A 24,490-nucleotide genomic window follows, 5' to 3' on the forward strand; every position below is an offset into this window, starting at 1 on the left:
TGGAAAACAGTATGGAGATTCCTCAAAAAGTTGAAAATAGGGGTGCCCAGGTGGCTCAGTCCTTAAGCATCTGCCTTCAGCTCAAGTCATGATCCCAGGGTCCTGGGATCAAGCCCTGCATCAGGCTCCCTGCTCAGCAAGAAGCCTGCTTCTTCCTCTACCATTCCCTCTGCTTGTGTTCCCTCTCTCACTGCCTCTCTCTCTCTTTCTCTCTCTGTCAAATAAATAAATAGATCTTAAAAAAAAAATGTTGAAAATAGAGCTACCCTGCAACCCAGTAATCACACTACTGGGTATATACCCTAAAGATACAAATGTAGTGATCCAAAGGGGTACATGCACCCCAATGTTTATAGCAGCAATGTCCACAATAGCCAAATTATGGCAAGAGCCTAGATGTCCATCAGCAGATGAATGGATAAAGATGTGGTATATATACACAATGGAATACTACACTGCCATCAAAAAAACACCCCAAATCTTGCCATTTGCAATGATGTGGATGGAACTAGAGGGTATTCTGCTAAGTGAAATAAGTCAATCAGAGAAAGATAATTATTATATGATCTCGCTGATATGAGGAGTTTGAGAAACAAGACAGAGGATCATAGGGGAAGGGAGGGAAAGATGAAACAAGATGAAACCAGAGAGGGAGACAACAAACTGAGGGTTGCTGAGGGTTGCTGATGGGGAGGGCATGGGAGGGATGTGATGGCTGGGTGATGGATGTTGGGGAGGTTATGTATAATGCTGAGTGCTGTGAACTGTGTAAGACTGATGAATCACACAGCTGTACACCTGAAACAAATAATATATTATATGTTAATTTAAAAAAGAATATTTGTGATAAATACACATGCATAGATATATGTGTGTGTGTATAAATGTATATATATACATATAACTGTGCTCATATATATGTAAATATACCTAATATATATATATATGAATAGACAAAATCATATCTGATGGGTAAATAAGACTTAAAAAGAGAGAGAAGATCTTCATAACAACCCATCAATTTTCCTAACCTAAAAGATCTAGAAAAACGTGGAGCCCTGTGACTAACAGTTGCATACTGGATGTGTGTGTGTACATGCATGCACACATGTGAGCTGAAGGAGGAGGAGACCACATTTGTTAGAGAGAGGACAGACAGATAGGGCAATGTTAAGGCAGGATGCTTACAACCTACAACTTAGAATGCTTTAAAAACTGTTATAATGCTGTGTTCTTATTAAAGACACGGCTGAACAAACATGATTAATTAAGGCACACAAAAATAATTTAAAAACTTTGGTTGTATCTGTGTGTCAGTTGAAAACATCATCTAAAGCTCACAGTCTCTACTGGCAATTGGCTAGGGACACACCTTCCCAACTGTTCAGCTTTCTCCAGAAACGCACAATTCATTCTTTTTTTAAAAGATTTTATTTATGTATTTGAGAGAGAGAGAGAGAGAAAGCACAAGCAGGAGGAGAGGCAGAGGGAGACAGAAAGGGAATCAGGTTCTCTGCTGAGTAGGAAGCCCAATGTGGGGCTCAAGCCCAGGACCCTAGACCATGACCTGACCGGAAGGCAGACACTTAACCGACTGAGCTACACAGGTACTCCCTCCTCCCACAATTCATTTTCAAGGCGGAGTAATGGTGTGGTACATAAAGCTGGGATTGTGCAGACACCACGGGTCAGTGTTAGAATAGTCAATGGCTTCAGTCTAATATCCAGATTTCAGCACAACCATCACTGTTGCACACGGATTTCCCATTCTTATATCTTCAAGCCCCTCAGCTGATGAAAAAACTAGAGTCTGGGATACACCCAGAAAAAGAGAATGTGGATTCTTCAGACCAAATGTTTGCTGCAGACTTGAGAACTGATAAATGCATACTAGGGTCACAATGATATATACTGCCTCAGACACCATGAACCTTTTTAGAACAGAAGAATGTTTCCCTGAGTACTGTTCTCTAACATGGAGAAGTAAGGACTGCTTTCAGATTCACTTCTGAAAAAACAGGCTAAGTTTTTATCCCCACCTCTGCCCTTTCCTTAGTTAGCCAGCTAACCTCCCCTCAGCTGTACGGTGGAAACAATTGTACTGACCTATTAAGATTGTTGTGAAGATTCAAATAGCACATAATACATCAGGCACAATTAGAAGTATCCAAAAAATAGGAACCAATATTATTATTGACTTAAAGGTGCACCTCAATTCAGGGAGTGCATAATTTTAATCTAAATTGAAAAATCCAGCATGATTTTAATGAAAGTATTTTTATGTTTTTAGGAACAAACCAAAATAATTGAATGTTAGGAATGGCTAAATTAGTTATACTTCCTGGTAAAATTTTATTGAGAAAGGTGGAGGGAATGAGGGGGAGAGATTAAAATAATGACTCCATGATTCAGTGAGCACTGGAATCTTTAGGTTGCTGGGATTAGGTTTAGGAAAGTATTTTGTCTTTCTCAGAGAGAGAGTGAGGGGAAAATAGCAACTCATGTACATACTTTCAGATATATACTTTCCCCCCTGCAAAACAGAACAAAACAAAACAAAACATTAATCATCAGGAGAATGTCAAATTATGTACCTCTGAGGAAAAACTAAAGCATATGTCTTAGATACTGTGTTCATGTTTGGCTTCTATACGACTTTGGACAAGGCACTGATACCCTCAGTCTAGTGCTAGGAAATGCTTTGCTATATTTTGGACCTCAGAGAGCCTCCATTTTTAAAATTAACTTGAGTTAATAAGTAGAATCTGTAATCCTAAATATATAGGGGAAAAGTGTCTTTCTGAGTTAGTACTAGAGATAAGTTATAAATGCAACATTTTCACTATATGTATATGCAGTCTAAGAGAGGGGGAGAGGAAAATTTAGAGACAATGTTACACGATTCTATTGTCTGGAAAAAAGATCATTTTTTTCTCCAGGAAATAAAGCATTCCAGTACCTACCCATAAGACCCCAGCCCCGATTTTACCAAAGCCTACGGCACAGCTGTGAATACCACTGCCCACAGTTAGAAGAAGTAGGGGTAAACTTGATTTAGAAAAGAGACGACATTATTTCTCTTGTTTGATTTGATTCAGCTACATACCACCTCTTGAGGATTTCAGCAGAGACATGAGAGAACAGAAGACTCTAACTTCGATAGATACCTAACATCACAGGCATCCCAATACACAGCTTGGCTGTCTTTCATAAAGAGCACTTGTCTCCAAATATGATTTCCTCTTCTGCTATACTGCTCTGGCAGGGAAGCAAACCTGGCTTATTATTATTTTTTTTTAATTTCATTTTTATTAGTATCTTCTTAACTGTCAGCATCTACCTCTTAGGATCTTCCCGCCATCTGGTGATTTCCTATGCACTGAGGACCATTTGTTAGAATTATATCTAAAATAAGAGTGATTAGGCCCTGAGTAAGGGCCCAAAAAGCTTTCCCATGGGTAAAACTTAACGAACTTTATTACCAGGACTGGGCATATTTGTGAAGACAATTTTTTTTTAAGCTAGCAAAAGTGATACATTTTTATTATAAATATATCAATAATCCCTTTAGGTGTGAAAGGTCTAAAGACACCTGTTAAAGACAGAGATTCCAAACTAAAAAATAAAGGCTCAGCTGATGAGGGAGCAGGAGGCTGGCTGAGGACAAAGCAAAAGCTGGCGCCTTGCACCCCCTTCTCCATCTGCTCCCCCTCAGTCCTAAGTGTAGCATCCCTCAGGCAGCCCTGACTGCCCTGAACAATAAGCATATAGTTAACTTGCAGAGCTCACAGTCCTGCTAGACAGGAGTCTCCCTTGGCTTACAAATGTACTAAATCTAACTAACAAAGACGATTGATAGCAGGATTGTGACATCCCACCAAAAAGTCTCCCAACTATCTTAATGTTAATGGCTGGTCTAAAGACAACATTGATCAAGCCACAAGGGCAAGGCCTCCCGTAGCCCTCCTCGGACATCCTGGCACCTTGTAGGCCCTCTTTAGCATATGAAAACTCCATTGAAACCTTCCTTCCCCTCACCTTCCCCCAACCGCAGGGTACATAACCTGCCATCCCTCACAAACCGGGGTAGCAGCTCTTCCTGCCCACGGATCCTGTCCCCGTGCTTTAATAAACCACCATTTTGCACCAAAGATGTCTCAAGAATTCCTTCTTGGTCATCGGCTCTGGACCTCAGCCCACCGAACCTTACCTAGGTTCTAGAACTTCATCAGAGCTATCTGAGGCTGTCCATAATAAACACATTTTATTTATTTTATTTTACTATTTATTTATTTATTTATTGTGAAGACTGTTTTTAAAGGTATTTTCAGTTTCTTGTTTATGAGACTAGAGAAAGTGGCCCAGTCAGTGAATTCTAATCAGGGAGTGGAAAGGGCGAGATGTCTGGCTACCTGGAGCTCATGGATGACAGACTATAGTATATATAGTGTATATATATATATATATATATATATATATATATATAGTATATAGCTAAGCAGCCAGCACAGAGGGACACTCCCATTCAGAGCCTCCTATAGGCCTCCACCAACTTCCAAGCTCCTCAGGGTTCTGTCGGGCCGGGCTGTCCTCACCAATCTTACACGCCACTGCCCGGGGCTGTCACCCCAGCAGGACAGAGCCCTGCTCCTTTCTCTGAAGCACTGATTGATCAGATCTCTGGTGGGCCCGGAGGAAGCCCTGATTGCATTAGCCAAGCTCTGAGATGCAGAGCTCACGGTTTGTTTATGGGTGGTGGCAGTGACAGGCAAACCGCAGTGTCCCCTTGTTCAGTCTAATGGGGTGAGTTGAAAGATTCGGCTGTCAGACCAGCGTGAGGCCTCATTTTTCTTCCCTGCCGCATAGGGTGCCCCTCGCTGCAGCTAACATTTGATTGTGATTAATTTGTCAGGGATGGTTGTACAGTGGAAATGGAGAAATGGATTGCCAATTACAGCTGGTCTTCTCTCAGCCTGCTTGGCAAACGAGGGCCCTTCTGCGGGGCTGACAGTCCCAGAACACACTGGATTTAGCTTGGGAGGGAAGGAACCCATTCTCAAGTGTGTTTTAAAGATGAGGAAAAGGTCAAAGGTGGCCCTCCCCCCCCCCTTTTTTTTTTATTTACCACCTTTCAAGAGACTTGCTGACGTGTTTTCTTGGTCTTCTTGGCGAGCACCATGGGAGGTGAAGCCACTCTGAGGTTTGCTTTTCATTCTGCTGATTTAAAATGCTTTGTACTTCTGATTTAAGTCTTAACAGCACAAATGAAAGGTGTGAAAGAGTTGTTCCAGGCTTCACAATGAAAATGCCCAAAGGGAAGTATATCTCTGACGCCCTCTGAGATGTTTAGAACATGCTAATTGTGGGCAAATGGAAAACGCATTTAGGCAAGGCATCTTTTTTTTTTTTTCCTTCTATTTCCAAAAGACAATGAACAATTTCACATTGATAGCTATGACAAAATAACTTTTGTTACTTGTTCCCTCATAGAAGAGATGACCTTTTGTAATTTTAACAATATCCCAAAGGAATGGATTAGTAAACAAGGAAATGTTTTTAGCTGCCAAGCCCGGTATGTCTCCTAATCAGATTTGCTTTCAGATGCTAAATGACACGGATGCAATAACAGTGTGCATTTGGAGAAAATCATTGACAAACTGACATCGATATTTATAATTCTAAGAAATCTCACTGAACCTCAGAAATACCTGAGTTCCAACTCCTGAAGGATGGCACTGTTAATTTATTGTCACATTAAATGATTTGCTCTATTTATGGGGGTGGAAGTATGTGAAATAGATCTTCTTTTAGTGTGGAAAAACTCATTGTCATTATTTTATAAAGAACAGATGAAAAAATGAACACAATTATTCAATAACAAGATTAAAAAATCTTCATATTTTAAAACTTTCCTAGCGTTTGTGAGATAAACAACACACATATTCATACACAAAACACAAACACATAACAAGTAATATATTTTCTATTATATATACACATATAGAATATACCTATTATATTACATACAGACATATATATACACACATACACAGAGAGAATATATCACATTATATATACCTATAAATACTATATATACCTATAAATAATAAGTAATAATAGAAAAGTATTACTTTGCAATTAACAGGTCAAAAAAAAAATAAAAACAACAGGGATTATTTGTAGAAAAAAAACAATGATTAATTAGATGCCTGTTTACAGTATGTATGTCCCCCAACTCTATTTTAAGCAGTTCACTTTTTTCTTCAAACCAGTATGCATACTAAGGTACAAGCATATATTTATATTTTTATAGTAAAATATATACTATTTCACATTCAATGACATAAGCATATAAAGCGTTTGTTATATGTATATACATACACACACATTTACCCACACATATATACTATATATGAATACTTATAAATGCATTATATAATATATAGTATATATGTGTATGATATGTAGTATATATGTATATATAAATAAATATACTATATATAATGTGTATGCATATATATAAAATATATATGTCTGTATGTACATATACATATGTGTAAATAAATGGCTTAACATATGTATGTATGTGTGTTTAAAATGTGACTTAGATCACCAAAAAAAAATGTGGGAGAACTTTTATAAGTAATCTTGAAATGGGAAGGCCTTCTTAAATTGGAAACCATGCAGAGAGAAGACTGATAAATTTGTTACATTTATAGGCTAATAAATGCAGTGAGTATTTCTGTTTTTGGAAAACTGCACAAGAAACCAAACAATGGTTTCTTCTCAAGAATGATACTGGTAATTATAGGTAGGAAGAGACAAAAAACAAACAAACAAAAACTTTATGATATTTTATAATGTTTTATTATTTTTTACCATGTGCATATATTACTTTAACAGTTAAAAACAAAGTCTTATTTACAATAGCCAAACTATGGAAGCAGCCCAAGGGTACACTGATAGATAAATGAAATAAATGGACAAAGATGATGTGTTATATATATACATATATGTACATATGTGTATGTGTATATATATGTACACACACAAAATGGAATATTACTCAGCTATAAAAAAGAAATAAAATCTTGACATTTGCAACAACATGGATGGATCCAGAAAGTATAATGCGAAGCAAAGTAAGTCAGTCAGAGAGAGACAAATACCATATGACTTCACTCATATGTGGAATTTAAGAAATAAAACAAATGAACAGAGAAAAAAAGAAAGTAAGAAAGGGAGACAAACCAAAAACAGGCTTTTTTTTTTTTTTTTTTTTTTTTGACAGAGATTGCAAGGAGGCAGAGAGAGGTGGGGGAAGCAGGCTCCCTGATGAGAAGAGAGCCCGATGCAGGGCTCGATCCCAGGCCACCCAGGCACCCCCCAAAAACAGACTTTTAGCTATAGAGAACAAACTGATGGTTACCAGAGGGGAGGTTGTGGGGGGGTGGGGTGAAATAGGAATACATTTATGATGAGCACTGATTAATGTATAGAATTGTTGAATCACTATATTGTACACCTGAAACTACTGTAACACTGTATGTTAACTATACTGGAATTAAAATAAAAAATAATAACAATAAAAAAGCACAACTTGTAAAAAATATCCTTCAATCTCCTGTTCTCTTTGGTGACATTAGTGCTATATGTGTTCAGACGTTTGAGCCATATTTTATTAAATAGGAGTCCTCTCATAGCTGGGCGGTGGTCATGACCCTTGCAGAGCATCGATTAGTAGCCAAGGCAAAGTGGGGGATATATGTGATTAATTTCAGTGCTGTGGATAGTCATTCGGCATGTTCCATTATTTGTAAGGTGACAGGGATGCCACGTGGTCCCAATCCTTTGGTAACTCAGAGTTTAGAGACTAGTGAAGATATTAGTGGGAGTGGGGATGAAAAATTAATTAATGAGTACATCTCAGGACTGGACTTTATAGATAAGTCCTAAAGTACCAAGGATCTGCCACTAGGCAGTTTGATTATCTGTTCCGAGCCATCCAGCAGTCTTACGGATGGTCCTCCAAGAGGAAAGATGACCATTTGCAGCAACATTATCCAGGGTGACTGCAAGGGGGATAAATACAAACATCAAAAAGTCTTGTTTTTTTTATAATAAGAAAATACACTTATTTGACTGTGTTGTACTATAAGAAAAGAAGGGCGGAAAATCCCTAGAATAAAATATAAGAACCCTAACTATATGTGGTTCATGTTCCAAAACTGCTATTTCCCATTTGATTATCTGTAACTTATAATTCAAATTTCAATGAGAAAATACAGGATATTGTATTTCTCTTGTCTGGACTTGCCCAAAACTGATTTAGTTTATAATGAAGGTAGAACATACCGTGCTACAAGACAATGCATGCATTCATTTAACAAGAATTTACTGACTCTAACCTGTATGAGACATGGTGTTGGGGACTGGGAAAACAGGAGTGTACAAAACCAGACACTAACACTGGTAAAATAATAACCCCACTAAACGTGAGCTGCAGCTATAATGAAAGCTGTGAAGGAGAGCTGCATAGTGCCCTAAGAACTTGTAATAAGAAGGTTTGATCTCATCAGGGAGGTCAGAGAGAGCATCCCTCCAGAGATCATGCTTGTGGTGGTTAACCAACTGAAGGAGAGGAGGTAATGGCTCTTCAGGCGGAGGGCACAAACAGTAGAACAGAGGCCTGGTAGAAAGACAGAAAGGCAACAGTGGGGCTGGGTGCAGAAAGCCAGATGAAGCCGGGCACAAGATGAGGGCAGGCAAGGGCTCCCAGATCATGTTGATAGCTTTGTCTTTATCCTGTGAAAATGTACTCAGAATTCTGGATTGAGTTCCGAGAAATACATCTTCGCTTCAGGGGACTCTCCTGCCTTCTAATCTTCCAAGCAATAGAAATGGAAGTTCTGTAACTTCACATTGCTCATGGTGAGTTCCAATCCTATAATGGGGTATTTCAAGCAAAAGGGTGGAGGATAGGGCAGCAGAGTAGAAACATAAGGGGTTCTATGGTTGGGAATTAGAAGAACATTGAGTTCATGGCCTCTTACTAATGAAAATCCTTGGGATTTTTTTGCAGCTTTAATGAGAAGTAATTGACATATAACATGGTGTGCATTTAAGAGGGACAATATACACATACCATTGTGTAAGTTTAAGATGTACAATGATTTTATAGATGTACATATTACAAAATGATTACACAGTAATGTTAGTTAACATGTCCATCATCTCACAAAGTTACAATTATGTGTGTGTGTGTGTGTGTTGTGAGAACTTTGGAAATCTACTTTTAGCAACTTTCAAATATACAGTAGAGTACTGTTAACTATAGCCATTGTGCTATATACTATATCCCCAACACTTGTTCATAGTATATTTGGAATCTGTACCCTTGACCATGTTCACCCATTTCTCCTATTCCCCACTCTCCTTCCCTGGCAAAAACCAATCTGTTTTCTATTTCTATGAGTTTGTTTGTTTTCAGTTTCCACATACAAGTGAGATCATACAGTATTTGTCTTTCTCTGTCTGACTTATTTCACTTAGCATAATGTCCTCAAAATTGAACCATGTTTTTGCAAATAGAAGGATTTTCCTTCTTTTTTTTTTTTTTTTTTTTTTTTTTTTATGGCTGAATAGTACCCTATTAATTGGGGTACTATATGGGAATAGGGGCCTATATGTCTTCCTTAGAAAAATGTCTCTTCAGATCTTCTGCCCATTTTTAATCAGATTATGTGTTTGATACTGAGGAGAGCTCTGAGATAGCTCTGGAGCTGGGAGAGGGCTGGGCTGCTAGTTGCAGAAGGAGCGGGTAGTGAAAGGGATGGGAGAAAACAACACTAAGTGGAAAGAGGAGGAACACAAAGGATGTTCCTAGGCCCAGATTGGCCTGCATATCCCAGCTCACCTTTGAACCAGTCTCTTCCTGCCATGGCTTGCCCTCCCACTTGCAGTAGCTTCTTTTCTTAATGCTCATCTCCTTCACCATCTCCTCCCACTCACTGTATTTTCTACTTCTCATGCCCATGTCTGGACAAACTGCCAAGTCTGGTAGTTTGGGATGAGGTCTATTGGGAGAAAAGCTAAACCAGGATACCACACACACAGACGCGTGCACACACACACACACTCTCTCTCTCACACACATGCGTATGCACACACACCACGTAGGTCCCAATACTGCTTTCAACATGTGCGGAGATCTAAAAAAAGGCGTTTCAAGTCAAGGCTTTTACATTTCCCAGATCTCCTGATGCATATCCCTGTTTTATCCAGCAAGGAGGCATATTTTCATTGTTTTATGAAGGATGAAAAAAGCTGATGAGTCCTCATTTCCTTCTATATATAACATGGGAAAGCAGCAACTCTGCATACTTCTTTTTTCTTTCTCACTATGGATGAGGAGATAAAATATTTGCAAAGTTGAAAAAAAAAAATGAGAGGCAGTAATTTAGGAAGCTAACCTTTCCCTATAGCAGTGCCAGCAGATCTTTCTGGCTTGCTAAGGGATTCAGAATTTGCAGAAGCTTGGAACCTCTGAGCTGCTGGTGATCGCTTTCACAGATTCTTGTAATTACATGCAAGGGCTGACATTTGTAAGGCTGGTCAAATGTCTGGCTTTTAAACTGGGGCTTTGGCAGTGTGCCAGAAGCACCATAAACCACAAGATGTGCACCTTCCTAAGGGTTAATTTTACAAGAAAACTTATTGGAGGAGGACTGTAAAATTATTTAACAGGTAATATAAAGCATTTCGTTTCAAGAAATAGATTACAATATATACTTATATTTTATACTTATATTTTAAAGTACAATGTGAGACTCCACTAAAACAAAATTTCCCCCTTGTAGAGGTTGTCTCTGGGGACCAGGAGGACAGAGACATACTAACCTTTATCTTTAAAGGGTCTTTGATGATAAAGTGAAAGAAGCACTGATATGATACAAAGAGAGACAGATGGGCAGGTACTTTCTATACAAACTCAGTCTTCACAAGTTACTGATGCTGAACCCAGTGGCCTGAGGTGGGGTCCAGAGAAAAAGGATTTAGTTATAAGAAGTTGGATAGAAGAGGAGGCAGGGTTGGGAATAGGGGCCTAGAGAGAGTATGAGAGTTAGGACCTTTATTGGTTTAAGTCTTTGGAACTCAGTTCTGGAAGAACTCCGGTTCAACTCATTTCTTTTCTTCTAATAGAAGAAGGTATATATTAATATTACTCCCACCTAGCATAGGAGAATGCATGGGACTGAGATTCAAAGAAGAGGTTAGTGAGTGGACCATCCTGGGCTGTAATCTCATATCCTCTTAATTCTCAAACTCTAATCCTTGCTTCTCTGCCCTACTGGTGGACATCTGATCTCAGTTCTTCTGTGAACTAGTTTGGTGTGGCTAAGCAAATCACTCAAAACTCTGAGTCTCATTTTTCCCAGCAGAAAAATAAGGAGTTAAGTCAAGGGTAATATCTAAAATGGCTCCCAATTCCATGACCCTATGATCTTAGAAATTTAAAAAAAAAAAAAAAAAAAGTGCAAGTTTCTTGATTTTGGGGGTTGGGGAAGCAAGCATTGGGCAAATGGCAGAGTAACTGTTATCTATTTTTCTAGATTTCCTAGAGAAGAACAGTATGCTGTCTTATAACATGGGACTCTGCTTTTGAAGCCACAATTAACTACAATTACTTTGTCTCTCTTTCCACTGAAAACTTATATTTATATACAGAGAAAACAAAATGTTTTCATTCTTAGGGCTTAAATAAGCTGTAGAAAACTTGGAACTGATGAAACAAGTTGACTTTATTTTGTAAACAATAGACTACAGTGATTGTGGCTAAGTGTGATTTAGAAAGCATGGCATGATGCTGATAACAGGCTTCAATTCTAGATGGCTTAACTCACAGGGCTCAACCACAGGACACAGAGGTGGCTGATAGGAGACAGGTCATTTTCAGAGAAGAAGCAGAAGTAATCCAGGAGCAACTGAGGTGACTTTTGCGAGAAGGAACTGATGATTAGAGTCATTCGAGGCCTGAGTAAAGTGTCCTTCAAATAGTAAACTACTTGCTCAATAGTGTCAAAGTCTTCTCAACTCTAGGTGATAGGAGTGAATAAAATATTCAAAAGCCTCTGCCCTCAAGGAACTCAGACTCCAGTGGGAGAGAAATAATGATAACAATAGCGGCAAAAATAAAATTACTATTAATAATAATAGTAATGTTAGTTATTAAATGTTCACCTTTATGTGTCTGACATCACAACAAGCACTTTAATGCATTATCTCATTTAATCTTACAACAACCCCATGTTAAAGGCATTATCACCTCTCTGAGACTATTGAGGTTATTAAGTTCTGGAGAGAATTTGCCTGAGGACACACGACTAATAAGAGACAGACTCAGAATTTGAACCTAGATCTGTGGAACCCTGAAACTCATGACCATAGCCACTTTATACCCATCCTCATTCTCCATTATTCCTTGGTCCTCTGATTCAGTGATACCCAAGACTGATCACACATAGTGAGTGACACAGACAATGAGCCTACATCACCACTTAGGGGAGCAGGACACCAGAATCTTGAAGCAAAGGTAGCCTTTGAAGAGACTTGAGAAAAACTGGTACAGTATCTAAAAAGACATCACCATACCCAAGGTCATCTAGGATTTTGCCAATGTGTCTTCTAGGAGTTTATAGTTTTGTACTTTATATTTTTTTGTAAAGATTTTATTTATTTATTTGACAGACAGAGAATACAAGTAGGCAGAGAGGCAGGCAGAGAGAAAGGGGGAAGCAGGCTCCCTGCCGAGCAGAGAGCCTGATGCGGGACTTGATCCCAGAACCCTGAGATCATGACCTGAGCCGAAGGCAGAGTCCCAACCCTCTGAGCCACCCAGGTGTCCCTGCACTTTACATTTAAGTCTATTATCCATTTTGAGTTATTTTTGTGAAAGGTCCAAGGTCTCTGTCTGGACTCATTTTTCATATGTGAATGTGCAGGTGTCCCAGCACCATTTGAAGAGACTACTTTTGCTCCATTGAGTTGCTTTAACTCCTTCCTTCGTCAAAGATCAGTTGACTACCTTTATGTCGGTCCATTTCTGGTCTCTCTATTTGGTTTTCCTGGTCTATACATATATTATTTCACCAAAATACACTGTCTTGTCTACAGTAGCTTTATAGTATGTTTTGAAATTAGGTAGTGTCAGTCCTCCAAACTTGTTTTTCTTCTTCAATACCATGTTAGCTCTTTTAGGTCTTTTGCTTCTCCATGTAAACTCTAGAATCAGTTTGTCAATATCCATAAAAACAACTTGCTGGTATTTTGACTGGGATCACATTGGATCTTATCTAATTGAGAAGAACTGACATCTTGATAATATTGAGTCTTCCTATCTATGAGCATGAAGTATCTCCCCAGTTATTTATTTATATAAATTGACATTTTTATATTAACTTTTATCCTGTAACTTTATTATAATTGCTTATTAGTTTCAGGGGTTGGAATTTTGTTTTGGGGGTGTTTTTTGTCTTGTTTATTTGTTTGTTTGTTTCTTGCCAGTTCTTTCAGATTTTCTACAAGATGACCATGTCATCTCCAAACAAAGACAGTTTTGTCTTCCTTCCCAATCTGTATACCTTCTATTTCTTCTTCTTGCCTTACTGCATTAGCAAGGACTTTAAGTGTGATGTTGAAAAAATTAGTGAGATGGGACATCCTTGTGTTTTGTACCTGATCTAATAGGAAAGTTGTGCTGTTCACTGTTAAGTATGTTGTTAGTTATATGTTTTTATAGATAGTGTTTACCAAGCAGGGGAAGATCCACTCCGGCTTACTGAGTTTTTATAAGGAATTCGTGTTAGAGTTTGTTAAATTATTTTTCTACATCTATTGATAATTATATGATTTTTCTTCCTTTGTTTAGTGATATGATAGTTTACATTAATTGATTTTGGAAAGTTTAACCAGCTTGCATACCTAGGATAAATCCCATTTGATCATGGTATATAACTGTTTTTATACTTTTTAAATTTGATTTGCCTATATTTTGTTGAGGACCTATTTATTTTGTAGTTGTTAATTAAAAACTTACCAAAACCTACTGTTTATCTGACTTTGCCTTAGGTGGTGGGCAGAGCTTAGAGCCCAATTCCACAAGCTAAGTTCCGAAGGAAAGAAGTCTTAACTAAAGGGAAAAATACATTTTATCAAAAATATAGATGCTTAGAAAGAAGCTCTGGAAAAATTAAGCTGAACTGAGATTCATTTAGAAATAAAATTGGGGGACCAAGTGATAGGCATGAGTAATTTCATGTTGGTTTTGTTAATTTCAGCTCAATTTTCAGTCACTTATGGCGAGTTCTCCCTACTGACCATGGCTGAAATGAGAGACAAGGTATAAAAAACTATTTTCTGCAGTTCTAAAGATTTTAAGGAGACTTCCTTTAACTGTTCAGGAGGTTTACATTCGCATTCATATTACCATTCTCTCTCTCTCTCCCCATCTCTCTCCTGGTACCATTTTACTCTATTATGATCAGACTCTTTCCTACAGTCACATTTCCCTAGAGTCCCTTGGTACCAAGGCAGGATGCTGATCTATATCTGCTCAGGTACATTTTTTAATGGTTATAGCCTTAGGGGAATAAGGTGTTATAGAAACAAACTGTAATTGATTCCTCCAAGGATTTTTATGGAAATGGGCCAAAATTACAAATGTAATAAATGACACAATTATTAATTCATTCTTAATATATTGATTTTAGTTTCCATGGATATGTCTGCAAATTTTGGTACAAAAATATGAATACTATTGAGATCAGATCTTAAGATCTAAATATACTACCTAAGAATTAATAAGTCACTGTCCTGATGCCTTAAGATTTCCATACTTCTAAATTTATCAGGGTTCAGGATTATAAAGGTATTTTAATAAAGTATTTGCTATTAACATCTCCAAATATTCTTGCAAAATTAGAACCATCAGTATTCAAAAATATTTACTTTTTTAAAAAAAATTATTTATTTATTTGAGAACAAGAAAATGAGAGAGAGAGCCTGTGCTCCCGTGCATGAGAGGAGGGAGGGTCAGAAGGAGAAGCAGACTCCCTGCTGAGCAAGGGAGCCTGATGCTATCCGGGACTCCATCCTGACACTCCAGGATGATGACTTCAGCTGAAGGCAGCAGCCCAACCAACTGAACCACCCAGGCGCCCTCAAAAATATTTACTGATTCTGGGTAGATGACATTGCCCCAGACTAAATTACCTCTGAGTGACCTGTTTGATTTAATTTACTTTACTTTTCCTCTTTTTTTTTTTTTTTTAAGATTTTATTTATTCACTTGACAGAGAGAGACATAGAGCGGGAACACAAGCAAAGGGCGCGGGAGAGGGAGAGGTGGGAAGCCCAATGCGATGCTCAATCCCAGGACCAGGGTCCTGGGATCGTGACCTGAGCCAAAGGCAGGTGACTGAGCCACCCAGGTGCCCCTTTACTTTTCCTTTGCACCTTGACATCTAGAATCCATCATAATTCAATTTCCTTTCTTTCCACATAAGAACACAGTCAGAAATGTGGATACCATACTAGAATTCATGAGTCTAATTTCTTTCCAATGGAAGACGGATGGACATGACAAGTGCTTCTCTGTGCCCAGGGACCATAAGATAGAGCATGAGCACATCATATGCATTTCTTGGGCTGGGACCAGGGCAGCTAAATACATAGAACAATAACTTAAGGTAGGCAAAGCAACTATTTGACACCATGGTGGGTTTCTGGCTCCTTGAATAACAGAGTGGAACAAATCCTCCCACAACCAGAATGCTCACTTTGGAACTGTTAGCACAGACAGCAATAAACATCTCTATCACTCTATTTTAGAGTCTCTTTGTTACAGCAGCTTAGCTTTACTCTAACTAATATAGCCCCTTCCGAATGCATTTCAAGATGCATTTTAAAAATAGAATCATGGACTAAAAAGGATGTGACATGAAAATTGTCCTAAAGAGCTAAGCATACTTGACTTCTCTGAGAACTGTCAGAATTATTTTTTTAAGTCCTTCAGAAAGAGAGCTGAGCTATGTTTATTTAAACTCACCCTTCAGGTACAAGTACGTAAAAGGAGCAAGAAAAGGGAATGCCATTCAAGACTGGATGAGAAGAATGAGCAAAGCGCATGGAAATTATTTCACTGATAGAACGAAAAGTGTGGTCAATTCTTAGATGCCTTCAAACAGTTCTTTAGGGACAACATCTTAATAGTATTTTTCAATGTGGCTGAAAGATATTCCCAGTTACTACTATGCGCAGAGGCTCTGAAATTTACTGAAGTGGCTTTCCTAGTTCCTTAAAGGCTTACTGTTTTAATACTTTTTCTGTAAGAAAGGCTTTTTTTTTTTTTTTTTAAATGTAGCGTAACAGTAAGTGGCAGCCTCTGAAGAAGGGTGGGTTTGAAATCATTTGCACCTTTTAGTCCTCAGTCAAATTTTTACCTTGAACACAATAGCAAGGAGGGAGACATCCACACCTCCAAAACAGTAATCAAGTTGCAATCTTTATTAGTTTTTGAAACTTAATCTTTTAATTAAGTCCTAAAGTCATTTAGTTTGAACAGAACACCAGGGAGAATGACCCTGGTTGCTCACTTGCATCCACAGCACCAGAAAGCTGTTTGCAGGATTTTCATCTCTTTTGGCAGGTCCCCTGGGCTAATTCTGCCTGTGGGTCTCACTGTCATTTTTATGTAAGCTGAACTAGCATATTTTGTTGCTGGATACTTGAAACTGTTTTCCAGAGCAAAGGCAGTCTTTTTAGTTGGATGTCTTTTGATTATTAAACACCCAAGGAGCTTCGAGAAAGCAAGAGCAGGGTTTACCACATTTTGTGGGATGAATGAATGAATGTGTGCACGTGTGAGTGTATCTGTGAAAACTGCCTATTCCAATGGTAAGCACCCAGAGGGTTAAAAACACTTTAATAGCTAGAATTTCGTTGTCCGTTAAGCTATTTCTCCTGTGCTTCATTAGGACCAGTTTATAAAATAATATTCAAATGTGATAGAATTGAGATGGGTTTGGCCCCCAGCACTGCATTTTCCCAGAGGGAAGTAAGTTACACCGGCTCTAATGTTACATTGCTTCCAGGGCCAACAGTTAACTCAAGGATTGCCAAGAACAATAAGGCTTCATACAGTGGGGATGACGTGACCAGGACAAAAAAACACAGGATGTCAGAGAAGGGAATTTATGAGGGAGAAAAGAGTCATCATATGACCACCTGAAAGGAAGTTTTCAAAGCAAACGGGAATATCAAAGGGAAAAGAAGAAAGCAAGAGGGAGGGGAGAGCTGTGAGGGGGATGAAAGGGAGGAGCACACATTCTTGTCAATTTTGCTCTGGTTCCCAAGTGTATTACATAAGGTAACTCTTCCAGAGAGCCCAGAATTGCCAGCAATGGTTGTCACACCCTCTGAAATCTGTCAGCATTTAAAGCTGACGGAGGGCATGCCCTTAGCGTTGCCGTTGGAGGATGTCCTGGTTTCTTTCCAAGTCATGTCTGTGAATTTGGACAGATGTAGTGATAAAAATATTTGCCAAGTAAATATAAGGTTAAAGAAACATTGGGCTTGTCTCCGTTTTACCAGTTCGAAGCAAAAGAGCAAACTTGAATGCAAATGAGGGATTCAATTAGAAAAGCCGTGTCCTGGCAGCATTTCAAGGAAAGCAGAGGGAGGCCAGGTGATTTGATAGAAACAGGCCTTCCACCCTGATAACAGAAATAGGCTGAATAAATATGAAAGCTGCTTTAGCTAAGTTACACTGCACATTTTTTTCCTGCAAATTTCCAGCCAATAACTCACTGTCTGAAAGTCTTTCCTCTCTAAAAACACTACCTTGTACCTGGAAAGCAGGATTCAAGGTTTTTTCTTTGACTCCAGAGAGAATATTTTCCCCATTACTCCGGGGATTCACTTTCCCACCTGGACTTCATTTCTGTTAACTATATTGACTCTCATAAAATGAACTAAAATTATTTTTGCTGTTCACTTCTCAGTAAAAATTCCATTGCCATGTATCATGTCTAGCCTCCTTTGTTAAACTTATTAGCACCAAAGCGTCCAAGTCAGGCTCAGAGGGCAGAAGGCACGCACGAGATCTGAAATGTCCATCAAGGAAGTTCAGATCTGTCCCTCTGAGACAGGCTTAGCAGCCAATTCGAATCTTTAACAGGAATCTGGGAGTTTTAGAGCCCCTGGAAGCCTCATCTGGATCTATTTTTCCAGAAGTAACACAGGACTTTCTTTGGTATTTGACCAAATGTGGCTTTTCATCCTGAGAGTGCAAGCAGGCGGTCCAGTGCCCTCTGGAATCATCCTGGAAACATTATGTTAGAGCAGCTGCAGCAGTTGCTGGAAGTCAGAGTGGAAAAGTCTGGTTCCTCTTCCAGGAGAACTTAAAAGGGGCCAGAGTCTGTTCCCACCGTGTGCCTTCCTGAAATCCAGTTGTGTGGCACAGTGGAATTCTTCCCTTTGCACAAAGGGTGGCTGGTTTTGCTGCCCTCAGGGTTTGTCTTTAAAAAGGCTGGGGAGCAGAGATAGGCTGGGAGGGAACGGGCTTCCGAGGCTGAAGGACCTCGGAAGTACTGGTATATATAAGATGCTCCAGGACACTTTGAATGTGGGGATGATGTCTGAGTTTCCAAGAAATGGGAATTGAATGCTTACTGTTGAAATTACCCTGGTATGAGATCATTTTTGGCAATTAAACCCCTTTCAAAAGATAGCTCTACTATAGTCAAAATTTTGTTCTAATAGAATGAGTGTTACAGTGGCTTTGTGGGCCATAAATCTAAAAGTGAAGGTAAATCTAAAGCAAATCTAAAGCAAATCACAGCAGGCAGGGAGGCAGCTGGAACTAGGGCAAGTCTGGAGAAGTCAGGGTAGTTTCCTCAGGGCCGATCTGTACCTCTCTGACCATTGTCCCATGAGCCATAATAAACAAACGTTTTGTCTGTCTGTCTGTCTTCCTTCCTTTCTTCCTTCCTTCCTTCCTTTCTTTTGAAGTAGGCTCCACACCCAGCATGGCACCTTACATGGGGCTTGAACTCACAACCCTGAGCTCAAGACCTGAACTGAGATCAAGAGTCAGACATTTAACTCCTGAGGCACCCAGGGACCCCAAGGGGGGCATTTTCTTAAGTGAAGTTAAGTGTTGTGTTCAGCTTGGCTCTCTGAACAAGTTCTTGAGTTTTCGTTTTACCTTATCAAGGTGGATGTTGCCATACCTACAATTAATTACCATGTCTAGTTGAGAATGCTGTTAGAAGCCTATTTGTTTTTCCTAAAATAGAGATGTTCATCCATTAGGAAAGTACTGACTTAAGAAGGCCTTCCTCTACCTGTTATTTTGCCAATCAACAATTCTGTGTTTTGGATCTTCAGGTAGGCAGCACTTTGGGTTACAATCATTATAACTGGGATCAAACAACAACTATTTGCTGAGTTTGACCTAGAAATATAATGCTAAACCCTGGCTGTGCACAGAATAAATCTATGCCCATGAAAGAATTCCAAACTGGTGGTGAGCACAGGATACATAAACAAAAAATCTATGGACCAAAAATGAGGGGGCAGTAGTTAATTGTTCAGATTAAACTACCGAAAGATTTCAAAAGATATAATGACCACTAAGAGTTGGCATATTGTCGGAAGACTACTCAGAGGTTACTATTCGATTGTATCAGTGTGTGTGGTGTGTTTCTGTTTGGGCCTCAGGGGTGTGATAGTGATGGTGTGTGTGATTCTGGTGCCCATGGGGTTATGAGTGTGTGTGCGTATGAGTGCATGTATGAGTATACGAGCATGTGGAAGTGTGCTATAAGGAAGACACACAGGGTTGGAGCTGGCAAAGTTTCTCACATGTTCTGAGATTTATCAGCTCAGCATGAGCTGTGGGTCACAGAAGATGCGTCCATGGAGGATGCATGACAAGAAATCTCTAAAACTATATTCTAGCAGCGATGCCTGGGTGGCTCAGTGGGTTAAGCCTCTGCCTTCTGTTCAGGTCATGATCTCAGGGTCCTGGGATTGAGCCCCACATCAGGCTCTCTGCTTAGTGGGGAACCTAATTCCCCCTCTCTCTCTGCCTGGCTCTCTGCCTGCTTGTGATCTCTCTCTGTCAAATAAATAAATAAAATCTTAAAACAAACAAACAAAAAACCCTATTTCTAGGAGAAAACACCAGTCCTGAGAGGGCTGAGAAAATTATCAATGGCCAAATAAGTTTAGGAAATGCTGCAAACTAAATCACGCTTTTAAAGATGCAAGGGGCGCTCGGGTGGCTCATTCGGTTTAGCATTTGCCTTTGACTCAGGTCATGATCTTGAGGTCCTGGGATCCAGCCCCGTGTGGGGCTCTCTGCTTAGCAGGGAGTCTGCTTCTCCCTCTGCTCTTCATCCTGCTCATGGTCTCTCTCTCTTTTCCAAATAAATAAATAATTTTTTAATGATGATGCAAAATCAAAGTTACATATAAATTTCTTGGCATACCAATTCACATCCTTGAGAAGAGATTTCTTCTCCCTCTTCACATACTTTGAATGCACTGGTTTAGGGAGATACATAAGGCACCTATTGTTCAGTCCGAAAGGAATAAATATTAACATGCAAGTAATGGAATATGATCAAAGGCTCCTGGGCAGATGGGAAACATGCACCAAGTGGTTTTTTAGAAAAATTAATCTAGTAAGGTAGAATATGGAATAAGAAAGGGGAGGCTAGCACCAAGAGACTGTTCTGAATTCTCTAAATCCATTCTCATATGACTTACAAAGTGTTGGGAATTTTTGTTTGCTTCCTTTTTTAAAGCTTTTCTTTTTAGCTTTGGACCAATTTCCTTAAATAAAGGACGATTTCAAATCCCAATAAACGAAGATAAAAATAAAAGTGATTTGGATAATGACAGAGGCACAGCAGGGGCCCCTGAACAAGAGTGAGAAAAGGACCAATATATAATACATGGGTTCTGGGAGAGAATCAAGGGCTAATCAGAAAGCGATGATTTCATAAGGGACATAGGAAATAATATCCAAGTTGCAAATGGCTAAGTAGTCCATCAACTAAAGAGAATTGGAATGATCTAAAAGTTGCTAAAACACAATCTCATGGAGCTAAAAATAGATCAAGGCCTCAAACTCCAGTGGGGCTAATGGAAGCAAAATGGCACCTGACTTTGTGGGTATCAGCCTCACTTTTAAATTTACTCAAAAGATAGAGGGGAAAGAGAGGAGTACCCAGGACTTGAAAAGTATCTGCTTGGACCTGGCATTGTGAAAACTGATGAAGCTTGCCTGGTGGCAACCCTCCAAGCCAGTGGCTGTGACTTGGTGTCAATGTCTTCCCCCAGAATCTTCAGTATTTCCTTCCTACCCCACATAACGCAATGCTGAACAAGTTAGCATATTTGGGGCCATATTATTGTCTCCGAGCAGAAATGTCTGTCCTTCGGGGATTAAAATTATCCATGAGCCACTTTAGGTTTGATTTAGTTCTTACTACTCTTTCTTGACTTCTCATTTTCCTGTCCCTCCTCACTGTCCTTCTCTTCTTTACCCCCCCTTCCCCCTTTTTCGGTGTAACATGTTAAATTCACCTGCAATCCTTTGCACATTGCCCTAGATTCTCACAAACAAAACAGACATCAGCAATCTGGCAAGGTAATAAACATAGAAAGTAAACATAGTATTATTTTAGGCAGGTGTGTATTTGTTTGTTGTCAAGGAAAATCAAGACTGTGGTGAGAGACCATTCTTGAGAGGGGAACCGTTTCTGTAGTGGAGTCTGATTTGACTCCAGACAAGGTAAAATGAAGATGTGGGGTCTTGCCCAAGCAAAACTTTGCATTTCATGCCTCCTTTAAGCAGATTTTTAAGATTTCTAACTGGGTACCTGTGAGCCAGAAAGAATGGCCAAAATGGAGATTATGTAGATGGTGCGGTTTAGCCCTCACCCGCCCAGTGTCCATTGTGTTTCCCTAAACACAGGCTACAGTGGAACATGGAGAAGAAAAAGTCACGCCTCAAATTCTTAAATGTTGCAGCCAAATCCTTCCCCATTTAACTTGATTCAGGCCTGTATTTTCCATTTTATTCTCTCCAAGACCTTCAAAAGAAATACTATATTAAGGAGAAATAAATCTTGTACCTTTGACATCAATCTAGGTATTCCATCCTAATAGTAATGAACTTAAACTATTTCTTTACATTTGTACATATTTTATTTTTCAGTTAAGAGCCTCTATGTGAGAATTTTGATTTCAGAAGGGTCTAATCTATTTTCCCTGATCAGCACACCCTAAAATGACAATTAAACCTCATGTTACCTTAATATGTAAAACACATTTATTAATGGCCTGAAGAAAGAAAGCATCAGGAAATGTCATTGTAGGTGAAATAATATTTCGGGAGCTTTAGGTTAGTGAAAACAAGTGATTATAAAAACATTTTGCTCCCATCTCTAAGTGAAGCAGTCATTATCTAAAATAATCTGTCAACACTAAAAAAAGTATATATATTTTTTCAGCTTACTAAAATTATTTATTTTAAAAACAGTCACTTCTTTGGATATTTTTTCCCCTTTGGATAGTTTTAAAATTAAATATACTGGCACATGCATGTGTGTATGTTTTAATGTTTCCATTATTTATTTTGTAATTCACAACAAAATAATGATACTGCTAGGCTTTATATGCATTATGATTTATCTAGGAAAAAACCTGGCTTTATTAAAGAAAACCCTATTATAGGTCAAATCCTACCAAGGCAGAATGTTTTGTTTAACAAAAGACATTAAGCCACAGTGTATCAAATCATAACATGTGGTATCCAGTACAACAAAATTCAAGAACACCAAAGAATATCTGAATAGCCTCTTGAGATCCCTCCATGGGATTCGACCTGCTTTTTGGGTCTCTAAATCACAGCAAACTATATCCATCAGAGAACATTTTATCTTCCTGTGAACCTTGCCTTTAACAACAAAATAACGAAATACAAATATTATAAAAAGCTAGATCACTTACCATAAATGCCGGTTGAGATGCAGGGAAATGCCTGTGAATAAACCACAAAAATAACAGTAAATTTTAAAACAACTCTGCTTAATCTGACATCTTCTAGTTCAACATCTATTTACTTGATAATGGGATGCCCTCTATTCACATACTCAGGCCCCTAAAACGTCTCTCAGTTGGAGTAGGAGATACCGTGGAAAATGGGCATATTTGATTAACTGAAAACTTAACAGCAGCAATTGTATTCAGGAGAGCCAACTGTCAAATTTCCAGGAATCTTGTGAACCAACTGTTAAACATAGTTATAATTAAGAAATTAAATCATATAATTCTGCAATGAGATGTTACATCTAAAACAAATATTCAGAAATCATCTGATCACCTCCTAATTATTTTGCCCACATTTTACTATTGCCTCTGCCCTTGAGATGACTTACGTCTATTATACATTTGTATGATATAAGTAATGTATATCATATTTAATATAAATGCTATATCCATTTATATAACACATATATTATATAACATAAATATATATTAATTATAAATGTGTATACAATATAAATACTATAAAATGGTGTTGCTAACGAGCATCCTATCTCAGTTGGACATTAAGTGATGTCATGTTAGTGGCTTAAAATCTGAAAATATCAATCAACGTACCTGTTGGACTATACTTGTGGGTCAACTAAAACCATAGGTTGGCTATAGATAGAAAATTCTTATAATGTTTGCAGAAGTTTTTGTAAGAATTGATCAGCTGTATAGAATCTATAATAAGGTACTGCATATTCTATTCTTGTAAGTTGTGTGCTACACAGTCTTTTTATCAGTAAAATTTAAACAAAGTGTATATATATGTTTGTGTGTATATATATATATATGCTCATTTTCTTAAAGTCAGTTTTTTTACAGAGGCACTACTGCTTAAACCATTTGTAATGGACTGAATGTTTGTGTCTTCCCAAACTGACATGGTGAACCCCAATGTGATGGTATCTGGAGGTGGGGTCTTCGGGAGTTAATTAGGGGGAGGGTGGAGATGATAGGGTTCTAGTTCTCATAAGAAGAGGAAGAGAGCTAACCCTCTGTGCTTTTCCCCTTCTGAAGACACAAGGAGAAGACAGACATCTGCAAGCCAGAAAAGCAGCCATCACCAAATACCAGATCTGTGGGTATGATGATCTTAGACTTCCTAGCCTCCAGAACTGTGAAAAAGAAATGCTGGTTGTTGAAGCCACTCAGTCGAGGGCAGTGTGTTAGAGGGGCCCAAACTGCCCAAGACCCTGTATTTTAAGCAGCAATGTGTAAAGAATCTGGCTGAAAGAGTCAAGGAACAAATGTGACTAGAGAGCTAGCTCTAATTTAGGCTCTCTAACGGGGGAATGTGATCTGAGCATAACTATGTCCTGTGCCA

The 24,490-nt window shown here is 38.7% G+C and overlaps 1 protein-coding gene across 1 annotated transcript in view; it reads right to left on the reverse strand.

Annotated features, from left to right (window-relative positions):
* Positions 1–24,490, reverse strand: part of MACROD2 (mono-ADP ribosylhydrolase 2) — a 1,932,176-nt gene that overhangs the window by 536,031 nt on the left and 1,371,655 nt on the right. Inside the window, exon 7 of the mRNA XM_059406514.1 lies at positions 23,083–23,113. Coding sequence (XP_059262497.1) covers positions 23,083–23,113 — 31 coding nt within the window. The remainder of the gene's footprint in view (positions 1–23,082; positions 23,114–24,490) is intronic.

The sequence above is a fragment of the Mustela nigripes genome, chromosome 7 (assembly GCF_022355385.1).
Source record: "Mustela nigripes isolate SB6536 chromosome 7, MUSNIG.SB6536, whole genome shotgun sequence".
NCBI lineage: Eukaryota > Metazoa > Chordata > Mammalia > Carnivora > Mustelidae > Mustela > Mustela nigripes.